General features: G+C 37.8%; 1 protein-coding gene and 1 non-coding gene across 2 annotated transcripts in view; one reads left to right on the top strand and one right to left on the bottom strand.

The window, feature by feature from the left end:
• Positions 1-665: 665 nt before the first annotated feature.
• LOC145766468 (glypican-5-like) overlaps positions 666-16831 on the bottom strand; it is a 39073-nt gene continuing 22907 nt past the window's right edge. Inside the window, exons 3-12 of the mRNA XM_082578187.1 lie at positions 14956-15145; positions 11962-12139; positions 11301-11458; positions 10429-10606; positions 9292-9340; positions 7771-8080; positions 5979-6113; positions 4652-4772; positions 3828-4047; positions 666-3273 (exon numbers count right to left, since the gene is read on the bottom strand). Of these exons, the coding sequence (XP_082434313.1) occupies positions 2969-3273; positions 3828-4047; positions 4652-4772; positions 5979-6113; positions 7771-8080; positions 9292-9340; positions 10429-10606; positions 11301-11458; positions 11962-12139; positions 14956-15145 (1844 nt within the window). The 3' untranslated portion in view covers positions 666-2968. The remainder of the gene's footprint in view (positions 3274-3827; positions 4048-4651; positions 4773-5978; positions 6114-7770; positions 8081-9291; positions 9341-10428; positions 10607-11300; positions 11459-11961; positions 12140-14955; positions 15146-16831) is intronic.
• On the top strand, positions 9948-10020 carry Trnav-uac (transfer RNA valine (anticodon UAC)). Its single transcript has one exon. It is a non-coding gene; the product is annotated as a tRNA-Val (tRNA).

Raw genomic sequence — 16831 nt, 5'->3', positions numbered from 1 at the left:
TTCTTATAGTTTGTTTTTTCGATTTTTGTGTATGTAGATTGTAGATCAGATCTTTAATTTCAATTTATGAAGAACATCAGTTAGTTGGTTACTTGAAAAGGGCAAACATGAGTTTACATAATGCTGTATCCATCGCAGAAGGCGTTGCTCCTCAGCGCTTTACAAAGTAGACATTGTCAATGGCCGAAAACGTTTGTAATTTTTAGTTCATTTTACATTAAATGCCGTCTTTTATTTGGGTATGGTTAAAAAAATCACCTCTCTACCAAAATTGCTTTGTATGACTGAACAATACCTCATCTCGATGATCGGATACGTTCTCTCACAGCGCTGATTGTTCCTGCCCCAGAAAGCAAAATCCGTCATCTTTTACATCTCTTCAACGTCTGCAGATAGATTTTGCTGTCGGGGGCACTCAACGTGGGAGATCTCTTGCGAGTTCGGCCTGAGGTAGCTGCAATCACAAAGAACACAGCGCGTGCCGTTAAAAACATGCTTCCAAAAGTCTCGATTTTAGTGGCTGGCTTGGTTCGTGCTGTTACCACTGGTCTTGGCAATCCAATAATCACTCCACCACTGAGCTGGTGCGATAGATGTAACTGATCACCATAACAAATCATTTCATTGACTCAAACTTGTCATTCCTGGTCCATGAGGCACTAGCATTGAAATGAATAAGCATAGAACTTTATTCACAAGGACAAACAGTTTGTTCGTGTCACATGAAATTGAAGACCTGAGTTTAAAAACTCTTCTCAAAAGTGACTTAAGTAGCTTTTGAACTCAAATCTCTGATTTAACGTATTGACAAAGTAAGGGATCTATTTACCGAACCGCAGTCATTATATCAACTTTGATTGTATTGAAAGGTAAATGAAAAAGGCGAACCAATAACAAAGAAAATGAAACAATGATAAACAAAGGTTTAAGGTCGAATCTTGGACGAGAGGGACATGATTGCTCTGCTGGTGAGATGAGTTTGCGAGTATAAAAGCGAAAAAAAAATATCGACTTAATTTGACTTAGTTTCCACTGGTAACTCCAGACAGCCATATCTGTCATTTTTACATTGATTCAACGTCTGCAGACGTTTGGTCGTCTGTGACATTCATAACCATAAACTTTACAACTTTCTTTGGTAAATAAATTGCAAACCCATCTTATGCAAATGCAGTATTAGCACCAAATAAAATCATTGTATGCAGTAGAAAGAAAAACATCCGAGCTGATTACATTTGAACACGTTTCATTTTTTTCGTGATATACTTTTTATTGAGTTCGAAAACTAGATTGGTACAAAAATCATTTGTTTTAAAACAATTGACTTATAAATAAAATCAATGCAAACACTAGATGCTATATTTGCAATAAACCATTCAGAGATAATTAATAGCCTCAATAAGTTTAAAAACATCTGTACAAGCAATTGTAGTGGTCAGATCTACAATTGACTGAGGCTCTAGGAAAAGAAAATGTGAAAAGATTTACAATAATGTTTTGCATTTTTTAAACGTTTGGTTCCAACATCTAAAAACTTTGTCACTGATTCTAAACCGGGAGCTATTTAAAACGGCGAGTTTCACAAATTGCGATGGCAAGTTACTTGAGTTTAAAATCTAGTATTGCCAGTGTTTTGAGATACAGCATCCGGCAAACAGCTCGAACTATAAATTGTAGATAGAAAACCACCAAGTTAGGAACAAACTGGTCAGAATGTTTGGTCAACTTGGGGAAAAACGTGACGCACAAAACGACAAACGCTCATTCAAAACACATTTCGAAAACTAAACTGTTTTATTTTACAAATTAAACAACTTATTTGTTAGCACTGCATATGAAAACAGCATAGTTTTCGAAGCGTTTGCTAAACACGAGTTTCGTTTAGTATTTAGGGCTTTGCATCTTCATCCAGTATGACCTACTTGTTCATCACTTTAGCTCATTGACGCTACGAAAGCGCATCACTTATTTTTCAGTAGTTGGCTTGCCCATGTTAAGACAAAGCCTTCTTGCAATAGACAATATCCCAGCCAAACGATCAGGCTTTCTGACGTTGATATGCTGATTTGAAAAATGGCCTAGCTACTGAAATGTTTTCATAGCTTTCAATATATGCTGAGAAAATAAACACCAGCGATTGCAAAATACCTTCGCCGAAGCAGAATATCTTATGTTTTGAAACACTATTATTGTTGCGGCAATTTACATTTCGCTTATAACGAAATTTCAATGAATCATCTCTAGAAACAAGCAGTAGGATTGAAAGCATGAAGATTGAGAAGAACAGTCCAAACTTAATTCAAAGATTCATAACCTGGAGTGTACGCACTTCTAACGGGTGCAAGACCTGTTTCTAGGGAAACATGAATACTAGGCTACCGAGTCACTGGGTTAGTTACAGTATAAAGAACGTAAGTTACGACTGTAAACCTAGGACTTTAACCCATGCTCTGAACTGTTGATGATTATGATTTTTCGGCGGATTTAGGAAAGGTTGTGAGGACTATAGGAGTTAGTGATTTCGGTGGCATTAGAGAAGAACCGAACCACTGATCTAAATTAAAAGAATAACACGAAAACACGAAACAAAAAGTTAAGTTTTGTTACAGTTGTGACTCTCTTCTTCGCATTCATATACCAAGGTTTGTGTTAAAATCATTTTTTGGAAGGTATGTCAAGTTTCAATGTACCGCTTGCTGTGCTCAAGGTTCATTTGAAACATTGAAGGAAAAAGTGCGCCGCCACACCATCTAGCGGCGTGATCGACGTAGCAAATGTCAATGAGGTTTGAAAATTTCCTGCCCTAAAAATGCGCTAATGGGGGTATGAAGATATTTGTTATTAGGTGCCTCTGTGTTAAGTCATATTCCATCTGCAGTCATTAGGTAATCTGCACAATTGGTAGCAACAAGGTATTTGATCTGCGAGAAACGATAAATATTGACAAAAAATAAACGCTTATTCAATGTTACAAAAACATCTTTTTTACTGTCTGAATCAACAGAAGCTCTAGAAATAAAGTTCGCCATGACAGGCCGCGGAAAAATGTTCCTTCCGCAGAATTTTTTCCCTTTCTGTCTTTTCCTTGGTTATCGGGCTCTGTAGCGCCCACCGCCGGTAAGTCCATAATTTGTTCCATATCTTTTGAAAGCGAATTGGAGAAATCTGGTGTTGATGTGGAAGTTACAGCTTTGCTCATCTTTGACATTGGAGACAGGTCTGCTTTCACTGAGCCATCAGAAACTTCTAATATTGCAACTCCTTTGGACTTAACTGAAAAAAGAAAGGAAAAAGTTAAAATGGCTTTCTATACAAATTCGGTAGCATGTCAGTCCCTTACGAGCCAATATCAAGACTTAAAATGATCAAAAAGCTGAAATGATCTTGAATCTGGACATTGGGACTTTAATTGAGATATCACTCGCAATCCTGGCCTCAACCTTCAAATATTTGTTCCATGTCAGCATGTTGAGTTCCTGAGCTGTATATTGCCGAGCTGCAGCTTGCAAACGCATGTACACAACGGGATGAAGATTTTTTAATGATGTATTGCTGCAGACGCTGAATTGATCCAGTAGAAACATTTAAAAGATTGAACTGATTAAAAAAAGAAGGTACGGATCCAGCAAGTAGACTTGGGTGGGGGGCAACATCAGCAAAACACAATGATGCTGTGGGACAGTGTTACTGTAAACTTATGAACACACAATAAATAGTTACTTTTTTGTGTTTTAGGGGGAGAGATGGCCCTAATCACTCTCCTGGATCTACCATTTCCTCCCCCTGTTAATGTCATTTGATGCAACGTATTCATGAATTTACTTTACCAGGTGGTTTTGTCTTTTTCTTTTCCACATCTTCACCGCTTCCAGCTGATCCGACCTCTGCACAGTCATCTTCATCATCACCACAAGGAGCTCCAGTCCGTGGTTTTTCCTCGTCTTCAGGAGGAGGATGAGGAGTAGAGGTTACTCCCGTGGATGTCGTGGGGTACAAATCATCAAATATTGGAATCTCGTCTTTTTTCCCAGCGATCATAAATAATTGCTAAAAAGAAGAATTTTGAAAACCAAACAGTACTGCCCTTATCTTAGTTATTACGCAACAAGAACGGCTCCAAGCAGCGTACAAAACCTTACACAGGCCCGGATTTAGGGGGGGAGGGGGCAGAGGGTGCAGGTGCCCCAGGCCCCCATCAGCTAAATCCGGCCATGACTTCACGGTACTATTCTAGTACAACAATCCATTGCCAACTATCACCATGGAAACCTGGTTGGTTTATATAGCAACAGGGTTGAACAAGACACAAGATTTGTTGTGAGGGCAAAAATTGTTCAGTGAGAGTTTCAAAAAGAGACCATCGTCCCAAAACTACAATGGAAGGTCAAGTAAAGATTTGTTTGAACTTATCATTCAAAACATAGAATTTAACATGATATCGAAACCACAACTGGACACGAATCAGTCTTAATTCAGTTGAAGTTTAACCGCCTAGCACACTTCGTCGGCCTTAAAATTTCACCTTTTAATTAGCCAATAAAAATCAACATTTAGGGCTAATTTGCTGGACATTTTGGCTATGATTTATGTGAGAGAAAATAACAATCGTGTAGGTATCGATGAAGATTGTGCTTAAGCCCATACAACCTACCTTGGTCCATGAGTGTATGGATTGAAGACTATGCAGCACATCAGGATGGAGCCGGGTGACTTTAACCTCTGGGTTGCTGTACTGATTTTCCAAGCCTTGGTCTGGTATGGGCAGTACGTACCTGAAGAAAAAGCAACACGTTTAAAGTGTCAACATTCGTATATCATATCACTTTATTTTCATCATTAACGTGTCTGGAAAGAAAAATACTCTACTAGTCACACTGAGCGATGTGCCAGCACTTTGAAAACTGAACGGAAAAGTGTAAACGGAAAACCGTGGGCAGTCTGCAAACGTTGAATCGATTTAAAAAGAACACATCTTGCCAGCTCGATAAGAATGACTCCCAGTTTCTTGAGAACCGCACCCTAGCATGGTGAAGCAAGTTCGTCTTTTGGCATGCAATCAAATTAATTTTCTGTAGGCTTTCTATCTAGCAAAAATTGCTTTTTTTACATCGTTTTAACGTGGTCAGACGTTGACACAATTCTAAAAAAGTACGTTTTGCTATCTGGCGTTGGGTTTAATGAAGTTATTCAGACTTTGACAACGTTGTCTATTTTGATTAATTGCAGTTTGCTATCAGTCTAAAGAAACATCATCATTGAAATCTTCAGTTTTGCTATTTTCACGTTGATTACACGTTTGCTGACGTTTAATTATGGAATTTCTGTGCAGTCAACATTTGTCAATCCCAAATTTTAATAGTACAGAGGTGAGCTAACAGAAAAGTATTTTTGTAAAGGGAAGTTTTTTGTTGCGTTTGGTCTTGACTTATTCGTAAAAAGAGAAATAAAATCTTGTTAAAGCTCCATACAAGTTCTCTATTTCGCTAATTCAGGAAATCCTTAATTAGACGCTCAGGACAAGAACTTGTAACCTGGTAGTTGTGTTTTTGCAATACAACCCCTAATCCATGAGTTAACACAGGTTAACAACCCTAGCGCTGCCATGGGCCACTGAACTGTATGCGAAACAAAGAGATGGGTTACATAGTTATTTCCAGGAATGTAACTGTCTAAATCGTAAAAATTAGAAACCGTTTTGCTTAATTTTTGCATCGAAAGACGGCAGCCTAACTGCATAAAAGTTGTAGCCAGTTAGAGTTTCAGTTGTGTTCGTGCCTTTTAGTGTAAATCTCTAGCCATGTTGTCTGTTGTGTGGTTCGACCCATAACCCATCTCGATGCCTAATCTAACAATTTCATAAACAAACTAGATGAAAATTGGCTAGCGAGGTCTATCAAGCAGATTACATGTAAATTTCCAGTCGCAAAGATTGTGCACATTAGAAGTACAAATCTTCTATCACGTCACAATCGACCCACTTGGTTGATACTTTCGTTCCGTCCCAACAGTTCCCACGGGTGGATACCGGAAGTGACACGTCATCTGTTGCGTCACAAAGTTGATCAGGGAGGTTGTGATAGAAATCCGATGAAAAGTTGAGCAAAGTGATGAATCTGAAAGAAAAAATATCAGAAAAAAACAAAAAAATAAAATACAAATTTTGAAAGAAAACGCACAACCAAACATACGAGGAAACCCCCTTACAAAAACTTGAAAATTCGGTCTCGAAAACTAAATTTTTAACGAAGTCGTTAGCTTGCTTCTTCTTGCTTTATTATCACTTCAAGTGGGGTCGCCAAGTTGGCTTTCTAATTTCAATTATATAAAATGAGGTTCATTGGAAAGAAAGAGAAAAGTTTAATAAAACAAGGATTTTCTTAAACCTGGTCTTAAAAAAAATAGCACGGAACCTTGCCAGATGGAACTAATTCGCTTGAAAGAAATGTGGTTGCAATTGTTCATGTTCAGGTTGAAATGTTATTGTTTGAGGATGTGATAAACTTGTTGAATTTGCAACAAAGCAAATCTTGCCAACTACAAAAAATAAGTTTCTTGTTTCACTCGAGTTGTGTATAGTCACTAAATACCGGTAGTCTCTGAAAGCAAGTAAATTAACAAAAATAACACAAGGACCAACAAAAGCCTTTCAACTTATTACGATGGAAGCAAAACGTAACATTTTTCAGCTGAAACCTGATACAAACTTGCAAGTCTATGCAATGATGTCAGTCTTCTTTCATCAAATCAAACGTCTGCAGACATCGAACCGACGTTAAAGACTGCTTTCATTTGAGATTGATTAACCCCATTGAAAACAGAGTGTCGTGTGTGTGAACGATGTCAACCAATTAGTCGTTTAAATAGCATCAGAACGTTCAAATAACATTCTCCCACGTCGAATGCGGCACATAGGGGAAAGGAGTAAACGCACAGCCAAGACTATTTTTGACTTTTACAACTTTTAAGGGAGACTCTAGTCCAATAATGCTCCCCTGCATAAAATTAATCTTAACCTTTCGTAAATAAACGGTCTTCTTTAAAGTTTCAAACACCTTTTTTTATATTAATTCATCGTCTAAAGACGTTACTCAGTGCAAAAATATTATTAGTGTTAAAGCAGATTTTTTAAATAATAATTTTATCAAATCTGCTTGATGTTTCTAAAATTTGACAATTATACTCGTCTCACTGCAGTATCTATTCGATAGACAAAACCTTTTATGACGTGTTGTTGTTTTGATAAGCGCGGTAACTCACAACTTGACACAATGAAGCGAAATGTAACCCAAACCCAAGACCACGACCCCACGTCCATTAAGGCCCGCTCTAAAAGCAAGTTGCAAGCGCAAAAACAATTCCACCAGCTCCGAAGAGCAGAAAAATATCCAATAGACTAATCCTCGAATTAGTTTCCAATAATGCAGTGCTATCCCATTTTTTGTCACGGACCCCTTTCAAAGGAACCCAAAGCCTGCCAACCCCCAAAATTCTGACGAATGGCTTTAGTTATTCGCTCTGAGGATGCGCATTGTCATGGTGCGCGAAACGTCAGTGAAGCAATAAACCATCTTGTTTGTTGTTACTTTTACTTTCAATCTCATCAGATGAACGTTGCAACTAGTGCTAGAAACGATAATTGTCCTGATGAACACCCAAACTTTAGTGCTTAAACTTTAGTACTTTTCTGTGGGATTTCAGCAGCATTTTTGCCCTCACATCCCCCTCTCCTTGGCACACTCCCAACCCTAAAATCAGTAAAACATAACTGACCTTTTCAGTTTCGATTTTAAAGGCAGGTCTTCCGTTTCAGGATTGAGAGTGTTTTCAATTTTCATCGTCTTTGGGACCTCTTCCTCTTTTTTGTTCCTTTTCTTGGAAATCTTTATCGGAAGAGGGGAATCTCCGATCAGCATTTCATGCGGAGGAGGAACATGTTTTCTTTGAATCTTCCCATCCCGAAGGGAATCAAGTCCAGACTTCAACCGAAGATGCGTGCGTCGATTGCGTCGTTGCTGGTGTTGTCGGTGACGTCGCTTTGACGTGGTTTTTTTATAGTCGCTTGGTAACGAGGAGGGGTTTTCTGCAAAAACGTTTTTGTATATTTCGGAGTTGTTTGTTTGTTGAGAAAGCGCAAAAAGAAACTTGTTTTTTAACACAATTAAAAGTTGTTACTCTGAATGTTTCTAGACATGAAAAAACTACACAGAAATAGTTACCTGCTTCAATACCATAAACCTGATACACAACACCAGCTACAATAAACGATTTTGCACAGAAGTGTTGAAAAATACATTAAAATTGTCTTAATTTGTCAAACAGTAACTAATTTCGTTTCTGTGCTGGAGAACAAAATACCTTTTATGACGTGCTAGGATATAGCAAACTGATAAAACAATACATTTTTGAAGTGAACAAAAGTTCACAAAAATTAACAAATAACAAAGTAGCCTTTCTCATTATCACGATTTTCAATCACAATTTTAACCTTCCATTTTGTTAAAGAATAGTTTTTCAGTAAAATAAACGCCTGTTAAAAGCAGCAAAAAGAAGAGTATGAGATGTTAAATGCAAAGGCTTTTGCTGTGGAATCATAAAACAAAATATATAACATAGCTTGAAGCTCAAGTGTTGTTAATAGAAAAAAAATTCATGCACGTTCCACCTCATTAAGCACGGCAGTATAAAACTGATATGAAGTGGTGACGTAATTGGTTTGGTTCTAAATTGGTTTAAAATCACTTCTTGGTTTGGTTCTAGATATTGATTATTAAAAGTCAAACTGCCAAGAAAAATCTTAAGAATTTCTGCTGGTACAAGGTTGCTCATAGCTCAAAGCTGCAGATTTTTGTCTAACTCTCTTCAGGAGCTGTCGTCAGGATAGAATAACTTAATTTACCAAATTAATAACCTTAACAACCAAATTTACATTTCGTTTTTCTTCTACTAAAAGTACTTCATCACATTTAGTTTATTTTATTCTGACGTTAGTTTCTGAAGAGAGTCAGACGAAAACCTGCAGCATTGAGCTATGAGCAATCTTCTGCTCGAAATTGTCAAGTTTTGTACCACCAAGCAACTCTTTAAGAATTTCTCAATAGATCTAAGCATTTCGAAATGAAAAGTAGAAAAGTTGACATATTTAGGGTCGATTAGAAATAGAGTTTCAAAAAAGTTAAAAAATTGTTGATTTTTTTCTTTGTGTCAAAATTAAAGCAAAGTCAGTAGCCACCGGTCACCAGCATAAATATTGACTTTGACAATAAAAACCTGGGTGATATATATTTATCGTACTTGTCGATCGTTTGGCCCGCTTGATAGGTAGGCCGCACGTTTGCTTCACCTGAAAAAAATGGACGCAGTGTCAACCATTCAATCAAAATGAAGATTTTCAAGTTAACACAACATCGCAAACAATTCAGTGAACAAAAGAGTAACCTCTATTATAACGTCATAAGCTTTCCGTGTTTCGAGCAGATGTTTGAAGTTTAGACAGATCTGTCACAATTATTTCTTGTGTTTGGTGTCAGTTTGATTCGAAGATGTGAAAACAGTTTCGTTGATCTTATTACAAATTTTTGATAAAATCGCTTTAATATCGTCCAGAGCATTCTATTAAAGCGGCACTTCCGTAAAGAAGAAAGGCGTTCAACTGAGGCTTGTTTTTCCTTGTTTGGATATCAAGTCCTCTTGAGACATACCAGCGTGCCGCAGCCTTTAACGGGAAGATTGAAGTGCATTAAGCCGATATACAAACACAGATGATATGGAAGTGAGACCTCTCAGATCCACTAGAAGCAGCTTCGGCAAAACAATTGCTCATATCGGTCGATGTTATGTTAGATAACAAAAACCACAGATATCTTTTGACAATTTTCTTGTCATAATGCAAACAAAAATCACTGTTTTTGTTATGTTAGAAAGTATGTTATTGTTATGTGATTCACAAGGTTTCCGTAGTGTAGCGGTTATCACGTTCGCCTTACACGCGAAAGGTCCCCGGTTCGATCCCGGGCGGAAACATGTCTTCAGCTTTTTGTTTTGATTTAAACTTTCAACGATGTAAACTTGTAACGCATAAGATAATTTGTTGTTAAAATGTCAACGACCTTTCATGGCTTAAAGCGGTTTTCTGGGTGAGCTGCAACAAACAAGTCTCGCATGTGACTTAAACTGCTAAAACACTCCAGCACCTTATAACTCCTACAAAAACTTGTCACACGCCATTACAATCATGTTTCGTAAGTTGATGACAAAATTAATCGTCGTGGTTCCGATTTTTTTTCCTCTCAAGAACAGAGAGATGTTATTCCTCTCAAGAGCAAAGAATGAAATCGATTGCGTTCTTGCAAAGACGGAAACTTTGTAGTCTCAGTGCGTTTTAAATACACGCAAAATGCAAAATCACAATCCTGAACCTAATCAACTCACCGTTTTAATACCGTATTCAGGTAACAACAAAGTTGAAACGGAATCCAGCTCGGTGGAAATTTCAGCAAGCACAGACTCGAGATCGGTACCGCCTTCTGTCATGTGACGTACTGACGCAGTCAGCCCGGCTACGTAGCTTTGCCAATGCCGATCAGTTTCCGAAAGGCCAACCAGACATCTAACGAAGAAAAGAGCAAACTTTATACATTGAAGTGAACCATGCACTTGACCTGAGATTGGTATGGGTCTGGTTGCAATTGTGGTTAGCAACATTGGTCGTTTTCACAATGATTCAACGTCTGCAAACGTTAATCAATGTAAAAAAGACCAATTTTGCTTTCTGGATATGATGAACCGTAATCAAAAGAACGCATAACTTGACACAGTAAAATGATCTCCAAGTAATGAATTGACCTAAAGTTTGCTTTTAAAGTTTTCTTTGTACATTTAAGTTAAAAACTATTGTAACCTAAGGCAAAAGTCTTATAAAAATAAATCAGAAGTAACTCAAAGCATTTTTTTGTAATCGTGCGCTTAAGTATGTTTATATTCTACTGCAGTTGTAACAAGAACGTAGTGTAAGGTTAAATCACTAAAGTAAGTGTTAAATTTTGAATCTTGAGCTAAACACAGCTTATCGGAGTTCAACACGTAGAGACAAGAACCCTAATACACCAAATATAAAAAAATAGTTTGTTTACCCCAAAGATTGAACTGATAACATCGATTTTTAAGTTTGCAGCTACCTAATTTTAAATTATAAGCTTCAGTGATGGCTTTTGAAGATACTGCACTTTTTTTCCTATTGAGTTTACTTGGGTATTGATAAGAAATCCCCTAACCAAAAGATAAAAGCCTTAACGTCCACTCACCCCCGCATGACGTTGTGGCAGTACCCCCTGCATGGCTTGATCAGTGTCAGCCCATAGCAATGGGAACAGTACTGCATCTTGACTAGGGACTTTTGGCACTCCTTGTCAACGTAGGAACGGGTGGAGATGCTCACAGCCTTAATGCCAGACTCCAGACCCTGAAATAAGAGTGAACCATGATTTATTCATTAACCTTAACCTATTCAGTAAAATTGCTATCTTTGGATTGATTTAACGTTGTGCTGGTTAAAAGACAATAACGTGTTCATCAAAAATGAAGTAACACCAAATTAAAATATTTCTAAGAAAAACGCACTATATCTAAAGAATACGAGGTAACTTCAATTTCCCGATCCCCTTGAAAAGGTTACGGGCCCCCAAAATCACCCCAGGCCCCGGTCAAACAGCAGGCTACCAGCTGGACCCCTTCCTTGTCAACGCTGCTATGTTTTCCTGTTCAATTAAAATTGCAATATGGTGAATAACGACAAACAAGAGGCTTCACGCTTTCACCAGCTACCCGAGGGACAACTTACGTAAATCTAACGTCTAGAAACGACGAACAGATGTAAAAGCCAAACGACTATGAGTGGTGAGTTCTTCATGGAAGATCAGGCATCGAAAATTACTAAACAAACACTTGAAGCAACCGGTCACTTACGCGAATCAAAACAGATGTTTGATTGAGTGACGTGATGAGATGGTTTTTGATACGATTTGAGTCAACACCGTAGTAGTCGAAGGTGCCAGATTGTGATGCAATGCATTTGAACTCCTCTTCCGTCAGCTGCACATTGCCTTGTTGTTGCACGGCCAAGGCGAATAACCTTTGAAATAACCTGCAAAAGCAACAGTACGTAACATTATTTAGACGTTATCTAAACAGAGTTGAATATAGTATGACATCAGAGCTAAGTAGCCAACTCTGAAGCTATCAAAAAATACTTTGATCAGTGCAGTGCCTCCTGCAAAAGCTGTTTCTCTGGAGTACAAACACGTCTTAAAAACTGTTCCCATCAAGACAATAAACTTTCCCTTCAAAGCCTCCTCATAACGAATAACAGTGCACACCAGGGTTCAGGGTCAGGCAGTAATCATTTTCCTTAGCAGGCACATTCCAAAAGCGTATTTTGTAACATCGCAACAATGAAAAAAACAATGTTTGTGCTTTTCCGGGCTAATTCATTGGATGAACGCCACAGCTGTACAAGAGAAGTGAATAATTCTGCTCAAAGTATGAAAATTTTAATATCCACTAGCTCATAAACAATGACGCATTACCTTCAACCGTTGACAGGGAAAAACCACCGAGTATTCTTTGGAAAAGTGCATTTTTCTTAAAAGTGTTTTGACTAGGGGTCCGAATACCCCATTGGTACCGGGCCCGAATTATCTTTTCAACGGCCCCGCCCCTCAACTCTTAATACGCGGAAGGAACACGATTATGAGGCTACCCACCGTATTACTTGAAGTCACCTTGGCAAGAAGAGATCACTCAGTGAAATTTCTTACCGACTTATATACGAAACCTGATGATTTTTAAATCTAAGTCAGTGCTTTTCAACAGCGGTTCCGCGGAATATTTGGTGAAGTTCCGTGAGTTTAAAAGGTTTCGTGAAGGTACCTCGTTTTTTAGGAAAAGTGATTCCTTGCTTATAATAATAATAATGTTAGTTTTTATATAGCGCTGTATCCAACGCAGAATGCGTTGCTCTACAGCGCTTTACAAAGCAGACAGTGCTTCAGTATATATTGATGCGTCATTCTAGAGATGTTTAGGCCATTCAGCCGCATGCACACTCCAAGTAGGTCATTAAACAAAAAGTTGAGTGCAGTCAATATCCGGAAGAAAAAAATTAATAGTTGTTGCGTCACTTGTTCGTTGTTATGCTACTAACAAGAATGTTACTGTTTTAACATAAATTTTGTTAGTGGGGTTTCGAGACAAAAGCGAAAGTAGATCAGAAGTTCTGCCATGGCAAAAGGTTGAAAAGTGTTGGTTCATATTCAAATTTTGTGCAACGAATGAACCAAGAAAACCCGATTTTCCGAATTCTGTGAAAATTGATCCAAATATTTGATATCAAAATGACAATCCATTCACCGGTTTGTCATTTTCCGACGAGTTCAAAATGAAAGTCATTGAAACATCTTTGCCAACGATGCGTCTATCAACTTTTCACTCGATACCTCGGCTTGCAAACGGACTTTTAACGACAACATTTTGCAACTTCTGGTTGCTTAAGATTGTTTAAAAACTTTAAAGCGAAACACAATCTGATTTGAAGATTGGCTTTTGGTGACTACAATGCTGATATAAGCTGATAAGAAACCATTCCAGTCGACAAAATTGACCCATAATTGGTCCAGTTCCTGCAAACATTGAGTCAATGCAAAAAGGACCAACTTTGTGAGCTGAAGTGGTAGATAAGGCACCTTGTGAAAATATAATCACTTTCTGAGAAAAACGTGACACGCTAAAAAGAATTGATTTGTTTTTGTTAGTTTTTGGAAGTATTTTGTTTAGTGGTAGACAAGGAGTTTATATTTCTTAAACGTTAGTTCGTGAGCTTGAAGCAAAATTTAAGCAAAAAAAAATATTGCTTTTCGATACCCTTGAGGCAAATATCTGAAAAGTTGAAGTGCAAGTCTTCTATATTTGTAATCGGTAATTACGATGCTAATTACAGCGACATACCAGCCATCCTTTTTAACATTGATTTAACGTCTGCAGATGCTGAATCAACGTAAAAAATGATTTGCTTGTTGAATTTCATCTCGAACACCACCGCTAAGCGCACGCTTCCATAAAGCAATCACTGCTTGCAAACTTTCACCGTTTGGTGCCACACGTTTAAAACAACAAACACACATAACGAGGTCGCCACGAATATATACGATATAGTACGACTCGCTGTAAAGGTTTCAAAATGTTGCGTCACAGTAAAAAGGCGATTCCGTCATTTTCTAGTCAATTTCTCTCCTATTGACCAAATAAATATTCGGGGACCTAACAGATAGACAATGTCTTGTGTCTTCAACGATTAATAATTTGACTAAAACGGGTCGCGCTTTGGCACATAGTTTGAAAGACCAGCGTGGATTGGGGATGACGTCATAACTACGTCATACCATCGTAACGGCACAAGTTCAGTCAAAATAACATTTAAATTAATTAAGAAAGTTTGCTTTCCATAAACACTAAAGCTTGCACAGCAAAATTAACCAATTGATGGCCTTTGCTATGTCACATTTTGTGAGCAATTTTTAAAAGGCCTACTTTTGTTTTCTTGATCTGATCTTTTCAAAAGTAAACAACTGTAGCGTTTGTTGAGGCTGCTAACAGTCGGGAAACTTGGCCTACGCCACCCCAGAGTTGCGCTAAGGTTTGTTTTAGATTCACCTTTGAGTGGCACTGGCCCACAACAAACATGACAGCTTTGACTGAAATCAAATCAAAGAACAAATGAATACGAGGCAATAAAATGAGTTATTATAGATGTAAGGGTGTGTAGATGTATAGATGTATAGAGGAGTGTAGAGGTATATAAATTACTAGAGATATAAAGGTGTGGAGCAATAAAAAAAATAAAGTGGAGTAAGAAAAGGGAAGAAGTTTATAGAAAAGCTTTCCAAAAACAATTTCCAAACTTACTTGAACACAGAGTGACCCAGTTGAGTGATGACCTCACTGAGGGTGAGTTCATCTTTGGCAATTATGACGCCGTCGTATACGTCATCAATGATTCTGTTGAGGAACTGTTCGTCAGCAACGTCATAAAAGGTAGCGTTGAGCTTGCGGAAAGTGTCGGCTCTCGACTTCATGATCACCTTGGTCAGATGAGCTGGAAAGAAAACCGAATAAGAAAATGGACTCAAAGAAATGATCATAGGTTCATTTAAATATTTGTATGGTTTGTGCTTTTCTATGTATCGTTGAAGCCGCTTTTATGGTGGCGAAAGTTTTGTCAATAAATCATACAAGTTATCCAACCTCGCGCATTTTATTTATTTAGAACTTTTTCTCTTTCTCCATCTTTCACGAAAAATGGAGAGAGAGGGAGAGAAGGAGAGAGAATAAATATAAAATGTTAAAAAATAGTAGGCTCAAAAAAAATCTTTCGGTCAGTCAAATCCACAACTGCGCTCAGAGTCGCCATCTTATGTATTACGTAGCCTACTATTTCTTACGCACAATGACGTTTTTACGTGCATCTTCAGTGAACATCTACGTACGGCACATGTGCATCATTCATCAATTAGCAAACTAATGCCAACAATTACAGCAGAGTCTAAAAAAAACAATTTGTTGCTAAAACACTTTCCTGTGCATTGCCGTAATTTAACTGGAGTCCAGTTTGTTTTTATTTCTGACCATCGCAACGAAAAACAATACATGCCAAACATAGCAAGGGTTAAAGTAGCAGAGTAAAAAGAAGAAGTGACAAAACGCAAACGTTATTACGTTCTTGATACCGAAATGGGATAATCAGTTTGAAATAATGTTTGGTGGGTAAGCCATGGTAAGCAGGATGTACAAAGAAGAATTTCTTAATTAACAAAATCGGTTGAAACAGAGTAGAATGAACTCAAATAACCGGCAAACAAGTGATTCTTGTTGCTACTTTCCAACGAGGCAGAAACAACTAATAAATCAAACCAAGAATGAAAGGATTAAAAGAAAAAAATCTTCCTCAAACCTAATTTCTTTTCAAAGGTCAATTTCTGGTGTTTCTTGTTTTTAGAATTTAACCTGGCTGAATTTCGTTGGAGAGTGACCAAAAAGCTGCTGAATATCTTAATTTGTATGTGGCACAAGGTAGCACATTATATTTGAGTTGGTTTGATCACGTTTTTGACATGCTGAACGAGTACTGGAATAAATAGATGTGCAGAGTCAATTAGCAAAGACCACTCAGATGCGCCGTTACCGAAACCAAATGGACGTTAACTTTGTTTTTGCCACCGCATAACATACAATCTGCTGTTTGGTAATAATTAAACCAAGGATAATAATTCACACCAGAAAAAGCCATGTTTGCCAACAGAAGTGAATCTCAGGGGCATTGGAATGTCATAATAAGATCTTTTATGTAGAGTCGATTTTACGTTGATTTTGGTTGGACTGATGCAAAAAGCGCTGCCATTGTTCTTATCTCTCTTATTGACATTGGGAATTCAATTAACACGTTCGGTGTGACCAGCCTGTTTGCTTTAAAATTCTCAAGGGCCCTGACAATTCTTTCAAATAGTTCGCAGAAAAGTACAAAAACAATATTTCCAGTGGTAGGACAAATCGGTAACAGCCTTTCCTGTCACATGTTCCTGCTTCGAAGAAACAATACTTGGATTCTAGAGCCGGTTGTACCGAATTACAGTCGAAGGCACAACTATGGGGCATACCACTATAACTTTGCATAGCTTGTGTTGTTTCTTGTGTAAAACAGTGACGATAAATCAGCACGATAGTCATAGCAGCCAAATATGACACCAAACCTGATGTTTTGTAAGTAGGCTACTGCGCATTGATA

The sequence above is a fragment of the Aplidium turbinatum genome, chromosome 3 (genome assembly GCF_918807975.1).
Source record: "Aplidium turbinatum chromosome 3, kaAplTurb1.1, whole genome shotgun sequence".
Taxonomy (NCBI): domain Eukaryota; kingdom Metazoa; phylum Chordata; class Ascidiacea; order Aplousobranchia; family Polyclinidae; genus Aplidium; species Aplidium turbinatum.
This window is presented reverse-complemented; position numbering and strand designations above follow the sequence as displayed.